The 17,500-nt window shown below is 44.1% G+C and overlaps 1 protein-coding gene across 1 annotated transcript in view; it reads left to right on the top strand.

The window, feature by feature from the left end:
• LOC105898864 (speckle type BTB/POZ protein) overlaps positions 1 to 17,500 on the top strand; it is a 41,523-nt gene that overhangs the window by 11,647 nt on the left and 12,376 nt on the right. Inside the window, exon 4 of the mRNA XM_012825971.2 lies at positions 1,069 to 1,196. Coding sequence (XP_012681425.1) covers positions 1,069 to 1,196 — 128 coding nt within the window. The remainder of the gene's footprint in view (positions 1 to 1,068; positions 1,197 to 17,500) is intronic.

The raw sequence follows: 17,500 nt of genomic DNA, 5'->3' as shown, positions 1-17,500 counted from the left end.
GGGCAGGGAGTCGGAGGGAGGGCACACACAGTAAACTATATAGAGCAGATATGAAGGAGTATGAGGAATAGGATGGAGGGAAACAGCTGTGCCGAGTAAAATGGTAATCAGAGAGGGGAAGGAATGACGTGTGGGGGGTGAGAGAAGTGTGGGATGAGACCCCCCCCCCTCTCCTCTCAGTCAGTGTGGAGAAGACAAGAAAAGAAAAACACCCTTAAGACTATTTGGATTTGTGTCACTCTCTGAGACGGGCCGTGTGTGTGTGTGTGTGTGTGTGTGTGTGTGTGTGTGTGTGTGTGTGTGTGTGTGTGTGTGTCTCATGGGACAGGATGAAACAGAAACATCCCCATTTCACAGCTCCCTTTTCCTCTATACCAACACGCACACTCACACACACCCACACACGTTCGTTCAGCCAAGGCAGGGATTTGAATGAATCTGAATAACTCCATGTGTTTAAAGGCACTGCACATGCCCCCTAATGGCTGGAGTGAACCACGGGGCGAGACCGATGGCCCGCGCCTGTAGGCCCTCCTCCCCCGCTGAGAGGTGCGGCGCTGGGGCTGCTCACGGGGAGAGGGGGGCCCTGCCCTTGGTCATGTGCTGTGTTCTGGTCTGCCAGAGACGGGTTCAGTTGGCAGCGCTCTGAATTGGACTGATTGGCTGGCTCTCCTCCTCACCCGTGCCCTCTCCTGAAGTGGCACAGCGTGCCCGTGTGTCGCCTTGTGTTTGGCAGAAGGTGTGCATTACGTGTGTGTGTGTGTGTGTGTGTATAGAGAGACACGGGGAGTAAGAGTGAGGGTGAAGAGGTGGAGGAGAGAACCCCAGAGAGGTTGATTTGTGCACCTTCCTCTTCCTGTTTCCCCTCTTCCTCATGGGACTCTTTGTCTCGCTCAATCATGTTAATCTTCTGCGTTGTGGTGGGAATTGTAGATGTAATGTTGACCTGGTTTGCCCTTTTCTTTTATATCCCTGTGTGTGTGTGTGTGTGTGTGTGTGTGTGTGTGTGTGTGTGTGTGTGTGTGTGTGTGTGTGTGTGTGTGTGTGTGTGTGTGTGTCTGTCTACAGAGAGCCAGAGGGCGTACCGCTTCGTGCAGGGCAAGGACTGGGGCTTCAAGAAATTCATTAGGCGGGACTTCCTGCTGGATGAGGCCAACGGACTACTCCCAGATGACAAGCTCACCTTGTTTTGTGAGGTAAGCCAATCAAATGTGACATCTCACTCGTCGTCCCGTGAAGCTGATTGGCTCACATCCTCGTACGTCACGAGATGGTTCAGCACCCTCAACATGCTTGGCCTGGAGAGCGTTGTTAGATAGTTAGTTTATTCCCATAGAGCCAAGCACTCGAAGGGAAAGTAACCGCTACTATGAGGCAAAGCGAAAGCCTCAATACGTAAGAGGCTTCGCGGTGCGTCATCTCTGCATCGCTGCACGTCATTCGCCAGGAGTTAAGTAACCCAGCGCGTCATTGGCCAGGAGTTAAGTAACCCAGCGCGTCATTGGATATCACTCTGCTTCTCCCCGCACAGGCGCTCGCGACTGGGGTCTTGTGGTGATTCACCTCGTTGGACCTCACTTGACGGGGTCTTGTGGTGATTCACCTCGTTGGACCTCACTTGACGGGGTCTTGTGGTGATTCACCTCGTTGGACCTCACTTGACGGGGTCTTGTGGTGATTCACCTCGTTGGACCTCACTTGACGCCTCCAAGCGTCGGCAGCGGCTCACCGCGCGCCGCTCTCGAGCCCTCGCCGTCCGTCTCGTCCCATCCTCCACACACTCCTGGTGTGTGTGTGTGTGTGTGTGTGTGTGTGTGAGGGGTATGCTAATGGCTCTGCTAATTCACTCCACACCCATGAATCTTTAAAGCGCACAGCTGTGATCGTGCCAAACAATCCTAATGAACCTTACGCGTGGGGAGTAAACGTGGACCCAAATCCTGTGCCTCCTATAAAGGAGAAGAGGGACAGAGGGGGAGACGAGGGGAGAGGGGTTGGGCATGAGAGAGGGAGAGGAACCATGCTAGTCTGTTTAAACTGTTTCCAAACCTAAGTTTGTTGACGCAGAGGCAGCCTGATGTCCTCAGTTCATCCTGAGTGGTTTTGTGTGTGTTAGGAAAAAGATATGTGTGTTTTTTGGAAAGATATGCAAACACGTGTGTATGCATGCGTGTACACAGGTGGTGTGTGTGTGTGTGTGTGTGTGTGTATACAGATAGCGGTCTTTTTTTAATCTAAGGGACTGGTGTTGCCCGGTGAGACTGTTGCCAATCCTGGCAGCATTAGTTTCTGGTTCATCCCCAAACTGCAGTAGGAAATAATGCAGTCTGTACGTAACCTGAAAACACAACTCTCAAGGCAGGCTGTGTGTGTACGTGTGATTTGAGTGTGTGTGTGTGTGTGTGTGTGTGTGTGTGCGCGCAGTGTTAGACTGCTGGCTTCTCAGCTCTGCACGTGGTGTTCCATTGCCTCGGAGAGGGATTGGGGAGGAGGAGGAGGAGGAGGAGGAGGAGAGGGAGAATGAGTGAGAAAGAGTGAGAAAGACAGATGGAGAGAGGGGGTGAAGAAGTGGGGAGAGATGTTTCACTAAGCTCTGCACCTCTGCCTCATTCTTCTTCTCTCCTTCCTTGCTCACTCAAAAGTGGCTCAGCACACCCCTCTCTCTCTCTCTCCCTCCGTGGTTTTTGTTTTCTCTCTTGCATTCGCCCTCCCCACTCTCTCCCCTGCTCTCCCCTCTGTTTTTGTTTTCTATTTCTCTCCCTTTCACTTTTTATCTCACTCTCTTTCCATTCCTCCCTCCCTCACTCCCCCTCTCCCTCCTCCCTGTCACAACCGTAGACATCGGCAGGTATATAATGAGCAGATACCTCCCATTAAAGGTGTTTCATTCTGTGTCATTACTGGGGGAGAGGAGGAGAAATGAAAGTGTGTGTGTGTGTGCACTCCATTGTTATTCCCCTATGGAGAAATATAAGGGAGATGATGGGGTGAATTCTGTCAAGAATTCTGTCCTTCTTCCCAGCTTTTGTCTGTACCCCATTTATTTGTTTCTCCCCTCTCTTTCTTCCCGTCATGCTTTCCTGTCCTCTCCTACCTTTCTTCTAGGCCTTTCTTTTGTTCAGTCACTAGATCACTGTACACTCACACACCACATATATATATACACACCCCACACACAGGCACACACTGGCACGCGCACATACAGAGGCACGGATGGTCACGTGCACACACACACACACACACATTGGCTGGCTGGCTGGCTGACTGGCTGGCTGGCTGGCTGGCTGGCTGGCTGGCTGGGGCTGAGCTGTGAGCTCTTAGCTGGGTGACAGCACCCATCCCTCACCCAGCACAGCCATATGTCACACTGCTGTCTCAGAGATTCTCCACAGCTGCACCAGCTGCTACCAACACTCCCCAGGAGAAAGAGAGAAGAGAGAGAGAAGTGAGAGAGGAGAAGAGAGATGGGTAGAGGGAGAGAAGGATGAGTGAGGAGTTGGAGATGGAGAGGGGAGAATAGGTAGTGAGTGGATGAGAGACAGAAACAAAGAGGAGGTGGGATTGAGAGAGAGACAGAAAGTGAGACAGAGACAGGAAGAAGGGGGGAGAGGGAGATGGAGGTGTGGAAAGAGAACTGGGAGGAAGTGAAATGTGGTGGATGGGTGAGCAGCTGCTAGTGACTTCCTGGAAGAAAGAAGGGAAGGAGTGAGAGAGAGGAGGAGGAGGAGGTGGAAGAGTAGGGTTAAGAGTGTGTGTGCTGTGTCAGAGATGATCAACACTGTTTTCCCCCTGCACTTCATCCCACTGGGGAGGAAGAGTGTGTGTGTGTGTGTGGGGCAGAGAGAGAGGGGAGGGGGGGGGGGGGGGGGTATTAATTGAAGACTATATATTATTGAATAGAGATCTCCTTGGGGAGGCCTCTCACTGTGTCAGTAGCTGCTTTTAACCTGACCAAAGTCAGTTTTCCAGAACCTCGCAAAGCCTCCTGGGAGTTGCTGTTCAAGAGGATTTCTGCCTTGTAGTCTCAAAGCTATCAGCCTCTCTTTGTGATCGCACTGTCAAAGATGGAGTGCAAACCATTGCTGAATGCTAGTCTAGAGACAGACACAGTGAGAGAGAGAAGAATGTGTAGTGTCTGATTTTCTGGGATAACTGCTGTTCCATCTGACTGACTTACATTTGGCGCTGTGTTTTTTGTGTGTGTGTGTGTGTGTGTGTGTGTGTGTGTGTGTGTGTGTGTGTGTGTGTGTGTGTGTGTGTGTGTGTGTGTGTGTGTGTGTGTGTGTGTGTGTGTGTGTGTGTGTGTGTGTGTGTGTGTGTGTGTGTGAGTGAGTAAGTAAGTGTTTGTGCACATCCCCAGACTCTGTAGCATAGTTTTCTTGAGGTCATGTCTAACTAGGAGATGTGTTAGTTCTGTCAGAGCAGTGGAGTGCGTGTGTGTGTGTTTCCCTCTGTGTAAATGTCGGACAGCTCTAATCACTAAACAGCACTAACTGGCAGTGGTGCGGTTCTGTGGGTGCTGGCCACACGTGTGTGTGTGTGTGTGTAGGAGCCTCCTCTTCCCCACTCTCTCTCTGAAAAGAAGCCCATTAATGACAGCCTCCAGGAGACCTCTTGTGTCTCTTCCCTTTGTTCCCCGACACATGGCATGCTTACATGTTTCGACACTCTCCACGTGGTTCAGACGCACGGCCTATTGATGCCGGCCGCAGGGAAAAGTGAGCGCGTACACACACACACACACTAAGCTGTGTTCAACCTCGGTGACCCACAATATTGTGTTTGCACTAAAGAAGTTTTTTTGTGGTGTGTGTGTGCACGCAAATACACTCGTCTTTGGTTTGTGTGTGTGTGTATAGCATGGTGAGCATTGTGTACTTTCCCAAGGCGTTAATTATGGAGCATTGTGTATGCTGCCTTGTTGCCTCGTTTTTTTCTTCTTCTGTGGGGCACAAAGTTTGTGTGTCAGTGTCAAAAGTGTTTGCGAATCCTGTTTGTATAGGCTGTTTGTGTTTCTCTGAAAAGGGGTTTGTGGTTGCCCCACTGTGTGTGTGTGTGTGTGTGTGTGCGCGCAGTAGACTCTGTTTCGATTAGAGCAGCAAGCAGTGGGCTGTTTGGGAAAATGAAACCGTGAGTGGGAGAACAAGTGTTCCAGAACTTAATGAACTTTCTTCATTTGCCTATTTTGGTTTGGTCTTCTCGGGGAGGCAGAAGGGGGGAGAGGGTGGTGTATTGGGGGTGGCGAATGGAGGAACCATTTCACGCCTGAAGGCGCCCTGAACATCTCTGAACAAACACACAAACGAGTTACGGAGATTCATGCATACATGAATAAATGAATAGGCCAGAACCCGAGTTTTCTAAATCAGGACCCAGGAAAGTGTTCAGACTAGTGTGTGTGTTTGTCTCTCTCTGTCTGTGCGTATCTCCAAGACAACCTATTCTGAACATTTCATCTGACCTCATTCCACCAGTGGACATCTATAAATGTATTGCTCCTGTTAATTGCTCTTGTTTTATTATTTGTATTGTTGTTTTTATTGTTATTACCACTCGCATTTCTGGGCTTCTCCAACAGTTTTAGAGATATCAATGCCATTCCAGTGCTTATATGTCCGTCCTAAGGCAGTGATCCTGGTGTGTGCACAGCCTTTTAAAAGGCCCAATCGTTCATTTGTTTTTTTTATTCATTTGTTTCTTCATTCTAGCTTTTCATTCTGTTTTTCCCATTGAAATGAATGGAGAAACACTTCATATTAATTGTAGCCTATAATTCAGTGGATATTCTGTTTTTGGTGATTCAAGATGATAAGGTAACTCGAATTGACTCACTTGTTAATTAGCTAGTGAGCAGGTGTTAGTTGAGCCGATCTTCACTGGCAAAGCTGGCATTAGTAACTCATGTTAGCGTTATGTTTACATATTTGGCTGGCTATCAGAGATTTTCCTGAACCATTTAAACCAAACTGCAGCGCTATAAAATCTTTGGCTTAAAGCACGTCATTAATAACAGCCTGTATTACAGCTGATGTCTTGCTTATGTATTCAAAGTGAGAAGGTACGTTAATGTCTACCACAACAGACCACTTGTTAACTAGCTATCATAGCATAGCTTTTAGGCCTTAGCAGTGTCAGCCAACAGCTAACGTTAGTTAATTTAGCCGATAACAACCTACGACAAGGAACTAACGTTCATTTGTGTCCACATATCTGCTCATACATCGCCTTTTACATACTTTAGCACAGGTTAGTCATAAACTTAAACATATCTGTCACTATTGTTTTGATTAGTGATCAATAGACTGCCCATAAATGGTCACATAAGAAGTGACAGAGCTGCCAAGCTACTAGCATAATGCTAACCCATGTTGGATGTCAGCATTTAATTTAACATTACTCTGCGTATTAGCCCAGCATATCAGGAGTTCCGTTCTGCTAGCAACGATAACCCACAATAACCCCAGGAAGTAAAACGAAACGAGGAAGTAAAATGAGTTTGTTGTATCAAATGAAAGGTTTTTACAACAAACAACCCTGTTAATCGACTGGGTAATATAAAAACCTTTCATATGCAACGAGTTTTATTGTTCCATTTGTCCTAATGATCGGGAAAATAGTTAAAAGCGTGTTTGAAAGTTATAGTAGCCTATTTGTCATTATAAAGTCCTAATCTGTCTACTCGCTAGATCAGACTTTATAATGGTATTTTGTTAACTGTGCATTATATTAACTTGCTTTAAAACAAGGCAAGATATAGTGAGTTAATTTTAAGCTTACAGGATACTTTGATAATGACTAAGATGTAGCTGAAAATTGACAATTAATATTACTTTCATAGTAACATCAAAATGGGTTAAAAACGATTCACTGATGTTACAAAAGTATGATTTTCTTGTTTAAATATAGGGAACACTGACTAAACAGGCATCATTGTAAATATTGTAGTAAGAAACAGTAAAACACACAACAATCTGCTGATAAAAGGATTATGTCTTCAATAAAGTTGGTTGAACATGTTCAGAACACTGTAAAGAAAGGGTAAAATATGTTTAGCAGTCATTATTCTGGTCATTCACTGTGAAAAAACACTTGACAAACAGATCACACAGGCGAAAATGCATTATCTTCAATGGCAGGGTATTGCCATGTGACATGTATCACTCTTTGCTGATGAAACTAAAGATTGTGTCTCAATGAAAGGGGGTGGAATATGTTTAGGACATTCCAAACATTAAATAAAATGTGTGAAGTAGTTGAGATTTACGTCCCTGAATGCTCCACAATACTTTAAACATAGGTGATCAGACAGGCGAAAATGCATTATCTTCAATGGTAGGGCCATGTGACATGTATCACTCTTTGCTGAAAAAACTAAAGATTGTGTCTCAATGAAAGGGGGGTGGAATATGTTCAGGACACTCCAAACATAAAATAAAATGTGTGAAGTAGTTCAGATTTACGTCCCTGAAGGCTCCACAATACTTTAAACATAGGTGATCAGACAGGCGAAAATGCATTAACTTCAATGGCAGGGCCATGTGACATGTATCGCTCTTTGCTGAAAAAACTAAAGATTGTGTCTCAATGAAAGGGGGGTGGAATATGTTCAGGACACTCCAAACATTAAATAAAATCTGTAAAGTAGTTGAGATTTACGTCCCTGAAGGCTCCACAATACTTTAAACATAGGCCTACACACAGGCAAAAATGCATTAACTTCAATGGCAGGGCCATGTGACATGTATCATTCTTTGCTGAAAAAACTAAAGATTGTGTCTCAATGAAAGGGGGGTGGAATATGTTCAGGACACTCCAAACATTAAATAAAATGTGTGAAGTAGTTCAGATTTGCGTCCCTGAATGCTCCACAATACTTTAAACATAGGTGATCAGACAGGCGAAAATGCATTATTTTCAATGGCAGGGCCATGTGACATGTATCGCTCTTTGCTGAAAAAACTAAAGATTGTGTCTCAATGAAAGGGGGGTGGAATATGTTCAGGACACTCCAAACATTAAATAAAATGTGTGAAGTAGTTGAGATTTACGTCCCTGAAGGCTCCACAATACTTTAAACATAGGCCTACACACAGGCGAAAATGCATTAACTTCAATGGCAGGGCCATGTGACATGTATCATTCTTTGCTGAAAAAACTAAAGATTGTGTCTCAATGAAAGGGGGGTGGAATATGTTCAGGACACTCCAAACATTAAATAAAATGTGTGAAGTAGTTGAGATTTACGTCCCTGAATGCTCCACAATACTTTAAACATAGGCCTACACACAGGCGAAAATGCATTATCTTCAATGGCAGGGCCATGTGACATGTATCACTCTTTGCTGAAAAAACTAAAGATTGTGTCTCAATGAAAGGGGGGTGGAATATGTTCAGGACACTCCAAACATTAAATAAAATGTGTGAAGTAGTTGAGATTTACGTCCCTGAATGCTCCACAATACTTTAAACATAGGCCTACACACAGGCGAAAATGCATTAACTTCAATGGCAGGGCCATGTGATACGTATGACACTTTGCTGATTAAACTAAAGATTGTGTCTCAATGAAAGGGGGGTGGAATATGTTCAGGACACTCCAAACATTAAATAAAATGTGTGAAGTAGTTCAGATTTGCGTCCCTGAATGCTCCACAATACTTTAAACATAGGTGATCAGACAGGCGAAAATGCATTATTTTCAATGGCAGGGCCATGTGACATGTATCGCTCTTTGCTGAAAAAACTAAAGATTGTGTCTCAATGAAAGGGGGGTGGAATATGTTCAGGACACTCCAAACATTAGATAAAATGTGTGAAGTAGTTGAGATTTACGTCCCTGAAGGCTCCACAATACTTTAAACATAGGCCTACACACAGGCGAAAATGCATTAACTTCAATGGCAGGGCCATGTGATACGTATGACACTTTGCTGATTAAACTAAAGATTGTGTCTCAATGAAAGGGGGGTGGAATATGTTCAGGACACTCCAAACATTAAATAAAATGTGTGAAGTAGTTGAGATTTACGTCCCTGAATGCTCCACAATACTTTAAACATAGGTGATCAGACAGGCGAAAATGCATTATGTTCAATGGCAGGGCCATGTGACACGTACGTTTAAAGTATTGTGGAGCACTCAGGGACGTAAATCTCAACTACTTCACACATTTTATTTAATGTTTGGAGTGTCCTGAACATATTCCACCCCCCTTTCATTGAGACACAATCTTTAGTTTTTTCAGCAAAGTGTCATACGTATCACATGGCCCTGCCATTGACGGTAATGCATTTTCGCCTGTGTGTAGGCCTATGTTTAAAGTATTGTGGAGCATTCAGGGACGTAAATCTCAACTACTTCACACATTTTATTTAATGTTTGGAGTGTCCTGAACATATTCCACCCCCCTTTCATTCAGACACAATTTTTAGTTTCATCAGCATAGAGTGATACGTGTCACATGGCCCTGTCATTGAATAAATGCATTTTCGCCTGTGTGTAGGCCAATGTTTAAAGTATTGTGGAGCATTCAGGGACGTAAATCTGAACTACTTCACACATTTTATTTAATGTTTGGAGTGTCCTGAACATATTCCACCCCCCTTTCATTGAGACACAATCTTTAGTTTTTTCAGCAAAGAGTGATACATGTCACATGGCCCTGCCATTGAAGATAATGCATTTTCGCCTGTCTGATCACCTATGTTTAAAGTATTGTGGAGCCTTCAGGGACGCAAATCTGAACTACTTCACACATTTTATTTAATGTTTGGAGTGTCCTGAACATATTCCACCCCCCTTTCATTGAGACACAATCTTTAGTTTTTTCAGCAAAGAGCGATACATGTCACATGGCCCTGCCATTGAAAATAATGCATTTTCGCCTGTCTGATCACCTATGTTTAAAGTATTGTGGAGCATTCAGGGACGCAAATCTGAACTACTTCACACATTTTATTTAATGTTTGGAGTGTCCTGAACATATTCCACCCCCCTTTCATTGAGACACAATCTTTAGTTTTTTCAGCAAAGAGTGATACATGTCACATGGCCCTGCCATTGAAAATAATGCATTTTCGCCTGTCTGATCACCTATGTTTAAAGTATTGTGGAGCCTTCAGGGACGCAAATCTGAACTACTTCACACATTTTATTTAATGTTTGGAGTGTCCTGAACATATTCCACCCCCCTTTCATTGAGACACAATCTTTAGTTTTTTCAGCAAAGAGTGATACATGTCACATGGCCCTGCCATTGAAGATAATGCATTTTCGCCTGTCTGATCACCTATGTTTAAAGTATTGTGGAGCCTTCAGGGACGCAAATCTGAACTACTTCACACATTTTATTTAATGTTTGGAGTGTCCTGAACATATTCCACCCCCCTTTCATTGAGACACAATCTTTAGTTTTTTCAGCAAAGAGTGATACGTGTCACATGGCAATACCCTGGCATTGGAGATAATCCCTTTTCACCTGTGTGATCTGTGTGTCAAGTGTTTTTTCACAGTGAATGACCAGAATAATGACTGCTAAACATATTTCACCCTTTCTTTACAGTTCTGAACAAGTTCAACCAACTTTAATAAAGGCATAATCCTTTTATCAGCATAATGGGGTGTGTTTTACTTTTTCTTAATACAATATTGTCTGTTTAGTCATTGTTCATTATATTAAAACAAGAAAACCATACTTTTGTAACATCAGTGAATCGTTTTTAACCCATTTTGATGTTACTATGAAATTAATATCTCTGATAGTTTAAGAAAACACGGGGCTAATAAGGGACTTTTATTTTGAAAAATCGTAACCGGAAGTCGCTCGAGCTCATTTGCCTATAGTTGCTCACTGAACGCTGCTCATATCAGGTGACTACTACATAACTAGACTTTTAACTTGGGATGACATACTACAACAACACAGTTTTACATGGTTAACTGTGAGTAGTACTCTTTACAGTACTGTAATATAGCATATGTGTTTTTCTGAGGTGTTGTGTGCCCGAAGCGAAGAAATGTACAGGTAGGCTAGCCTACATAACAATACACATTTTGGGAAAATCAAGAGTCTAGCAGTAGTGCTTATTAAAAGCAGCCAGAAGACGTTACGGTGTTAGAAACCAAAAAAAAAGTAGGGGTAGCTTTCTGATACAATCAAGGTGCTTAAAGCAGAAAGGACTGCTGCGTGTATCCAAAGTAAGCAGCAAGCTGAAAGTATCGATTACACATTTCTAATCAATACATAAAACAAAATCAGCTTAGCGACGGGCCAGGCAGCCCTATACAACAAGTTTTGAGAAAAGGTGCCAGTCAAAGGCAAGGTACTAGTAGCAACATGTTTTAATAGCTATGCAGTAAGCTGTGATATCAGTGTTTTATACTTTTTGCAGCTCTTCGAGTCCTCAGTCAGCACACACTGACCGGCTACACCAATAAAGTAATCAGCAGGTACACTACCATTCAAAAGTTTGGAATCACCCAGAAAAAGACACGTATAGGTGCATTCGTATCCATCAAATAAGATGCGAAATGAATCAAAAATATGTATTGACCATTTCTAAATTGAAATAACAATTTTGTGCTTGAAAATTTGCATTAATCAAAGAATCCTCCAATTTGCAGCAAATATTAACTTCCCAGCATTATAGCCTGATGCTTTGGGTCACTGTCTTGTTGTAGGATGATGACTGGCTCCGGTCAAGTGCTGTACACCGACTAAGGCATGGCAATGGAGTTGTGGTACAATGGAGCTGTAGTCTTCCCTGTTAAAGATCCCTTTTACTCTCTACAAATGATATGTTATACCAGCACCCTCCAGACCATGACACTTCCTCTACCGTGCTTGAGAGATGGTGTCAAGTACTCCTCCACCATCTTTTCATTTGTTCTGCACCTCACAGAATTTCTTCTCTGTGACACCTCAACTTAGACCGGTCTGTGTAGAATATATTTTCACTCATCTTCCACCCTGTATCTATTTCCTTTGGCACATTTGAGTCTTTTCCTTTTTATTGGCCAGTCTCGGAACTGTTTCTTTCTTTGAACCTCTTCCTAGAAGAGCATTTTCACTGATGTTAATGAAACTGGTGTGTTGTGGGTGCAGTTTAATGAAGCTGCCAGCTGAGGACCTGTGAGGAAAGGTTTCTCAAACTAGACGTTCTGATGTTTTTATCTTCCAGTGCCTCCCGCTTCTCTGTGTATCCTAGTCAGTGCCAGTTTGCACTGTTACGTGAAGGATATGGACACAACTTTGTAAAATATCTTCAATTCCTTGCCATTTTCTTGCATGAAATAGCCTTAATTTCTTAGACAAATAGTAAACGTATTTGTTTCTTAGGAACGCCTTTTCCTTCTGAACATTTTTAGATCATAATCAAATCTACAACTGCTGATGCTCCAGATACTCAAGTAGCCCAAATAAGGCCATTTTATTGCTTCCTGACACAGGAAACACAGGAGTTTTCCGCCACATAAACATAATCGCAAAAGGGTTTTCTATTGATAAGTTAGCCTTGACATGAACATTTAGGATTAGCTAGCATAATGCATAATTAATACACAGGAGCCTGGGCCTTTTACGCCCATGTAGATATTTCCATTTCCGTTTACAGCTATAATAGTCATATATAACAGTGTCTACACTATATTATATTTCTGATCAATAACAATATTTACACTTCAAAAAATATTATTCTTTCAAAAATTAAGACATTTCTAAGTGATTCCAAACTTTTACACAGTAGTGTAGTTTACCGTTACCTGTTAACTGTTATGCTAAGAGGACAAGTACCAGTTAGCCTCAACATTAAACATCCCATTCTCCCAAGTTATGTGGAGCTTCCTCGTGTAGGACTACATTGACGATTACATTCTGTATATATATATGTATATATATACACATATATATATGTATATATATTCGTTATCGCGCATAATGACGAAATTGTACATTTTTCCACCTCTGTCACATCTGCTGTCAAATAATGTAAACGCATGATTATTGTGGCAACATGCGTACACCACTTATCCCTAGTTAAAATGAACCCCAGTAGATCTGTAACAGAAGATTTCATAGACAGCATGTTCTCTTCTATTGGATCAAGTTAAATGGTTTTATTTTAACCCTTATTTTAACAATTGAAACATATTTCTTATATTAGAAAGACCTTATTAAAGAAAACTTTAATGGGGGGGTGAATGTCAATCAAATCCAAAACAGCCAAGTAGACTCATGGGCTACACCATAAACCATCAGACTCATTCTCAAAGATGTTGGTTTCTTTAGTCGCTCAGTGTATTATTGGATAAATCTGCTACATCCAATAAATCATCCTATTTATCAGTACTTTCATTTAAACTCGTTATTCCAGCAGACTCTGTGACATTGACTTTTTTGGATTTCAAAGTAATCGAAGTATCATTGATGTTCTTTACGCTTAAAGCAGGGAGGATGGGTGGAATTAGTAACACTAAAGTCTTTTAACACTTTAGACCTTGCACTTAATAAATGGTCAGATGATTACATTTTTGCCTTGATCTGGTTAAATTATGTAGCTTATTGCACACAAACTAATTGCTAAATTACAAAACTAATTTTGAATACTGTTTTATTAATCATGAAGCCTACTGTGTGCTGTATGATCATGTGGTCCAGATTATAATATTATTATAATTATAATAAATCAGTGTTAGGCTCATTTGCTGGGCAAGGGTTAGCCATCCTCTCCTGCTGTTGAGCAATCCCACTTTGCATTTTCCTCTGTAGTTATTAGACTGACACCATGTCATCAGTTGAGTTCTCACGTACACAGCACTTGAGACTCGGCAGAGAGTTACTAAGTAGGGCTTCAGGAAGCTAGCAGTACTTCAGTCTATTCTATAGCTAGTCTCTTGGCCTTGTTTTGACCATGTTTTCCCCATGGTCAGGCCAAATGGCAGCAATAGCATTAATGTTACCATAGTGAAAAGTGTTGTCGTTTGGTGCCTGGCCCATTGTCATTGGGGCGTGAAGGTCACTCAGACCTATACAGGCGAGGCCTTGTGGCGTCAGGAGGATGCGTTGAAGTGGACTCGCAGATGGGAGAGACCGCTCCCTGCTCTGGTGAAGTGCTTTATCGCAATCAGCTGGCCGCCTCTACCTGGGTGGTGTATCCCTAGACCTTGGACCATGGTTAGACCATAGTTTCCCAGTAATGAAACCAGGAGATTGGGTTAGTGTTAGAGAAGTTAGGTGTTTGTGTGTGTGTGTGTGTGTGTGTGTGTGTGAGAGAGAGTAGATGAGAACCCAGAGTTGTGACTGTTCCCCTTCATCCTTATGCCGCCTCTCTCCTCTCTCTGCTGTCCTTCTCTGCTCTTGTCTTTGCTGGTGTTAGCTAATAAGTGGGTGATAAATGCTTGGTTGTGTGTGTCTAAGTATGTGTGTGTGTTTGTGTGTGCTCATGTACAACGCACAGCCTGGTCCCTACAGCTGGTTCCATTAATCACTCTCCAGGGGGCTTGACTGACAGCTGCGGGTGCACACACACACAGACGAACACACACACACACACACAGACGAACACATACACACACACACACACACACCGTGAGTTTGCTGTATGTTCTCTGTGTACATTGCAAGAGTTTTTTTACTGAGCACTTTGGAAAGCAGCTTTCAGATACAGAACCCAGAATAGATGTCATAATAGACCTCCTGCTCTCCTGATCAAATACCTACACACAGCTCTCTCACTTTGGCTGTTTGTTTGAGATTACCGCAGGAATACTGCGGAGACTGGCAGAGTATCAAGCCAGCACATTGACACTTCAATGTAACTTTGACTCAAGTTTTCATTTGCATGAAAGCCACAGGTCTAAATGGAGACACCCCCCCTCCTCTGTAGATGGGCTGTTCAGATATGCAACAGAGTGAATATCACACGCAGACGTGCTGCAGATGCACTGGGCAGACATGCGACAGACAAAGCGAACACTAGTCACACTGGCCGACCCTCAGCCAGCAGAATTGCGTCAAATGGAGACGAGTTAAGTCACAGGGACAAATCCGGCCAGTGAGTGCCCACAGACCAGTGCCAGTTTACCAGCTGTGACGCAGTGGGGGGGCACAGGAGCTGGGCTCAGGCGCTCGCTCGCTCCTCGCTCCTCGCACGCCCACTGCTCCTTGAGAGTGCAGGAGAAAGAGCCTCCTATTGCGTCTCCTCCGCACATGAGGCACGGGAGGTCCTCCCCTCAAGAGCGCACAGCCTGATTGTCTCCCGCCTGCAGCTCAAGGACACCCCGCCATGTATCACACAAGAAACACCTGTGTGTGTGTGTGTGTGTGTGTGTGTGTGTGTGTGTGTGTGTGTGAGAGAGAGATTTGTCGCTCCTCTTCTCCTTCAAGCTGTCCAGCTCTGCATCATCACCGCTCCACCCACACTTTTCTTTTCTCATTTTCTCCTCACTTCTCTCTCCTTTCTATTAGCTCCTCTTAACTCTTTTGCCATTTGGAACATTAGCACTGCTCTCTCTCACTCTCTCTCTCTCTCTCTCTCTCGCCCTTTTTGATCGCCCACTTTCTTTTTTTCTCTCTCTCTTTCTCTCTCTCTCCCCCTCCCCCTCTCCCTGTCCCTGCTGTGCTGGTGGGTGGCTTCCATCAGAGTCAAACAGGAGGCCCTGACATTGAGTTTCCTGTTGCCTCTGACCCTTTAGGTGCCTTTCCCCCGCAGGAACTCGTGGGACTTTTAAGTGGCTTCAACGTTTGCAGGAATGGGCCACTGCTCTGTCCTTCTGCTCTTGGTTCTCCACTGCAGTGGCGGAACTACCAGACCTACGTGTTTGCGTAGCCTTCGCTCTTTGATTGTAACGTCAGTTCTGAGCTTTACAAAATGACGATATATTTCTCCAGCGACAGCACCAACATTAGACCGCTGTTTTAAAAAAAATGGCACTGCTTGTTGTGTTCCACTCATGTCGCGTTTAACCAATAAGTGTCAACCATCACAGCAAGCACCACCCAGCAGTTTCAGGGCCACACAGAATTACTAACCCTGAATAAGGTACTTATTTCTCCCCTGGAAACAGCCCTGCTAAAGATCCTGCAGGGTCTTTTCCTGCGGTCGGAGCACGCAATATTAAATGTCCCACTTGTTCCTGCAATGGAAAAGCGCCATTTGTTTTTCCTCTTGTCTTTCGCTCTCCTTCCTCCTTACCTGTAACTGACTGAGACGTGTGTGTGTGTGTGTGTGTGTGTGTGTGTGTGTGTGTGTGTGTGTGTGTGTGTGTGTGTGTGTGTGTGTGTGTGTGTGTGTGTGTGTGTGTGTGTGTGATGCGATGCATTAGTGCCACATTTGCCTTTCTGCTGAGCGTGTCTTGTATGTCTATTTAGCGTGGTGTCTTGTATAGCTATATTGGACATACTCTGCATGGCCTTGTGATATCAGTGCACTTGGGGCTCTGAACGAAGTGTGTGTTCAATGTAAAGTCCTAGGATGCGTGTAGGGACCCACTACTGGCCCAAGGACAGTAACCAGACTAGGCCGAAGGTTCATTGCGTAATTGTCTTATCTGCTGCCCCGGTGAGACTGCTTAGATGTTTGAAGCTATCTCTACCAGTCTGACTCCCAATTATTTATTCACCACCACTGATCCGCTTGTGGCTAGAAATGTATCAAAGTGGTAATTAATAATGTTATGTCTCTCTCAGAATGTACTACTCGTTCGTCAAGGACTTATCTGAGTTCACATCGGAGCAGCTAACGGCCATCCACGCAACCTGTGGGCAGACTGTTTATTAGTTCAGTAGCCCAGTACAGCTATTACAGTGGACTAACAATACAAATTCAAACAAGAACACCGTGAGTATGCTAAATAAAGAATAAACGCATGAAAATGTAATACTACTTGTAATAATACAAAGTAGGAACAAAGCAAAAGATCTAGCATACCCACCCTGTTCTACAACTGAGACCCTTGTACTCCTTGCACTGTCTGATATCAAACCCCAATCTGCCGACATCTAATATTCACCAAAACCATCTGTGGTGAGGTGTGACCCCAGGATGGCTTTACAGATGCAGCCTGCTGCATACACCTCTGGAATGAGGTGGACAGAGGTAATTCCATCAGTCTCTCTCTCTCACACACACACACACACACACACACACACACACACACACACCTCTGGCATTCTACCCTCTGTCTCCACGGCACCCTCTCTGGCCTGCTCCACCACCTGGCTCTTGGCACACACACACACACACACACACACACACACACTCAGACGTTCCTGAGTGCCAAGCAGCAGTTGGCTGATGCTCGATGTCTCGTGCTTGGAGCAGTACACAGCAGGCACGTCAGATGGACGTATCTGGTCTGTCCGACCACAGAGGGGGCTGCCAAATGGTGTTGCGGCGCTCGCCTGTGTTCTTGACATGGCCAACCTTCGGAGGCAGTAATATAGTTTGGGCTAACTCGCACTACTTTGTAGTGGAAAAGTTGTCCCTCATTTTGATTGGGCATT

The sequence above is a fragment of the Clupea harengus genome, chromosome 1 (genome assembly GCF_900700415.2).
Source record: "Clupea harengus chromosome 1, Ch_v2.0.2, whole genome shotgun sequence".
NCBI classification, from domain to species: Eukaryota; Metazoa; Chordata; class Actinopteri; order Clupeiformes; family Clupeidae; genus Clupea; species Clupea harengus.
The sequence above is the reverse complement of the archived record's forward strand: the minus strand, read 5'-3'. Positions and strand labels throughout refer to the sequence as shown.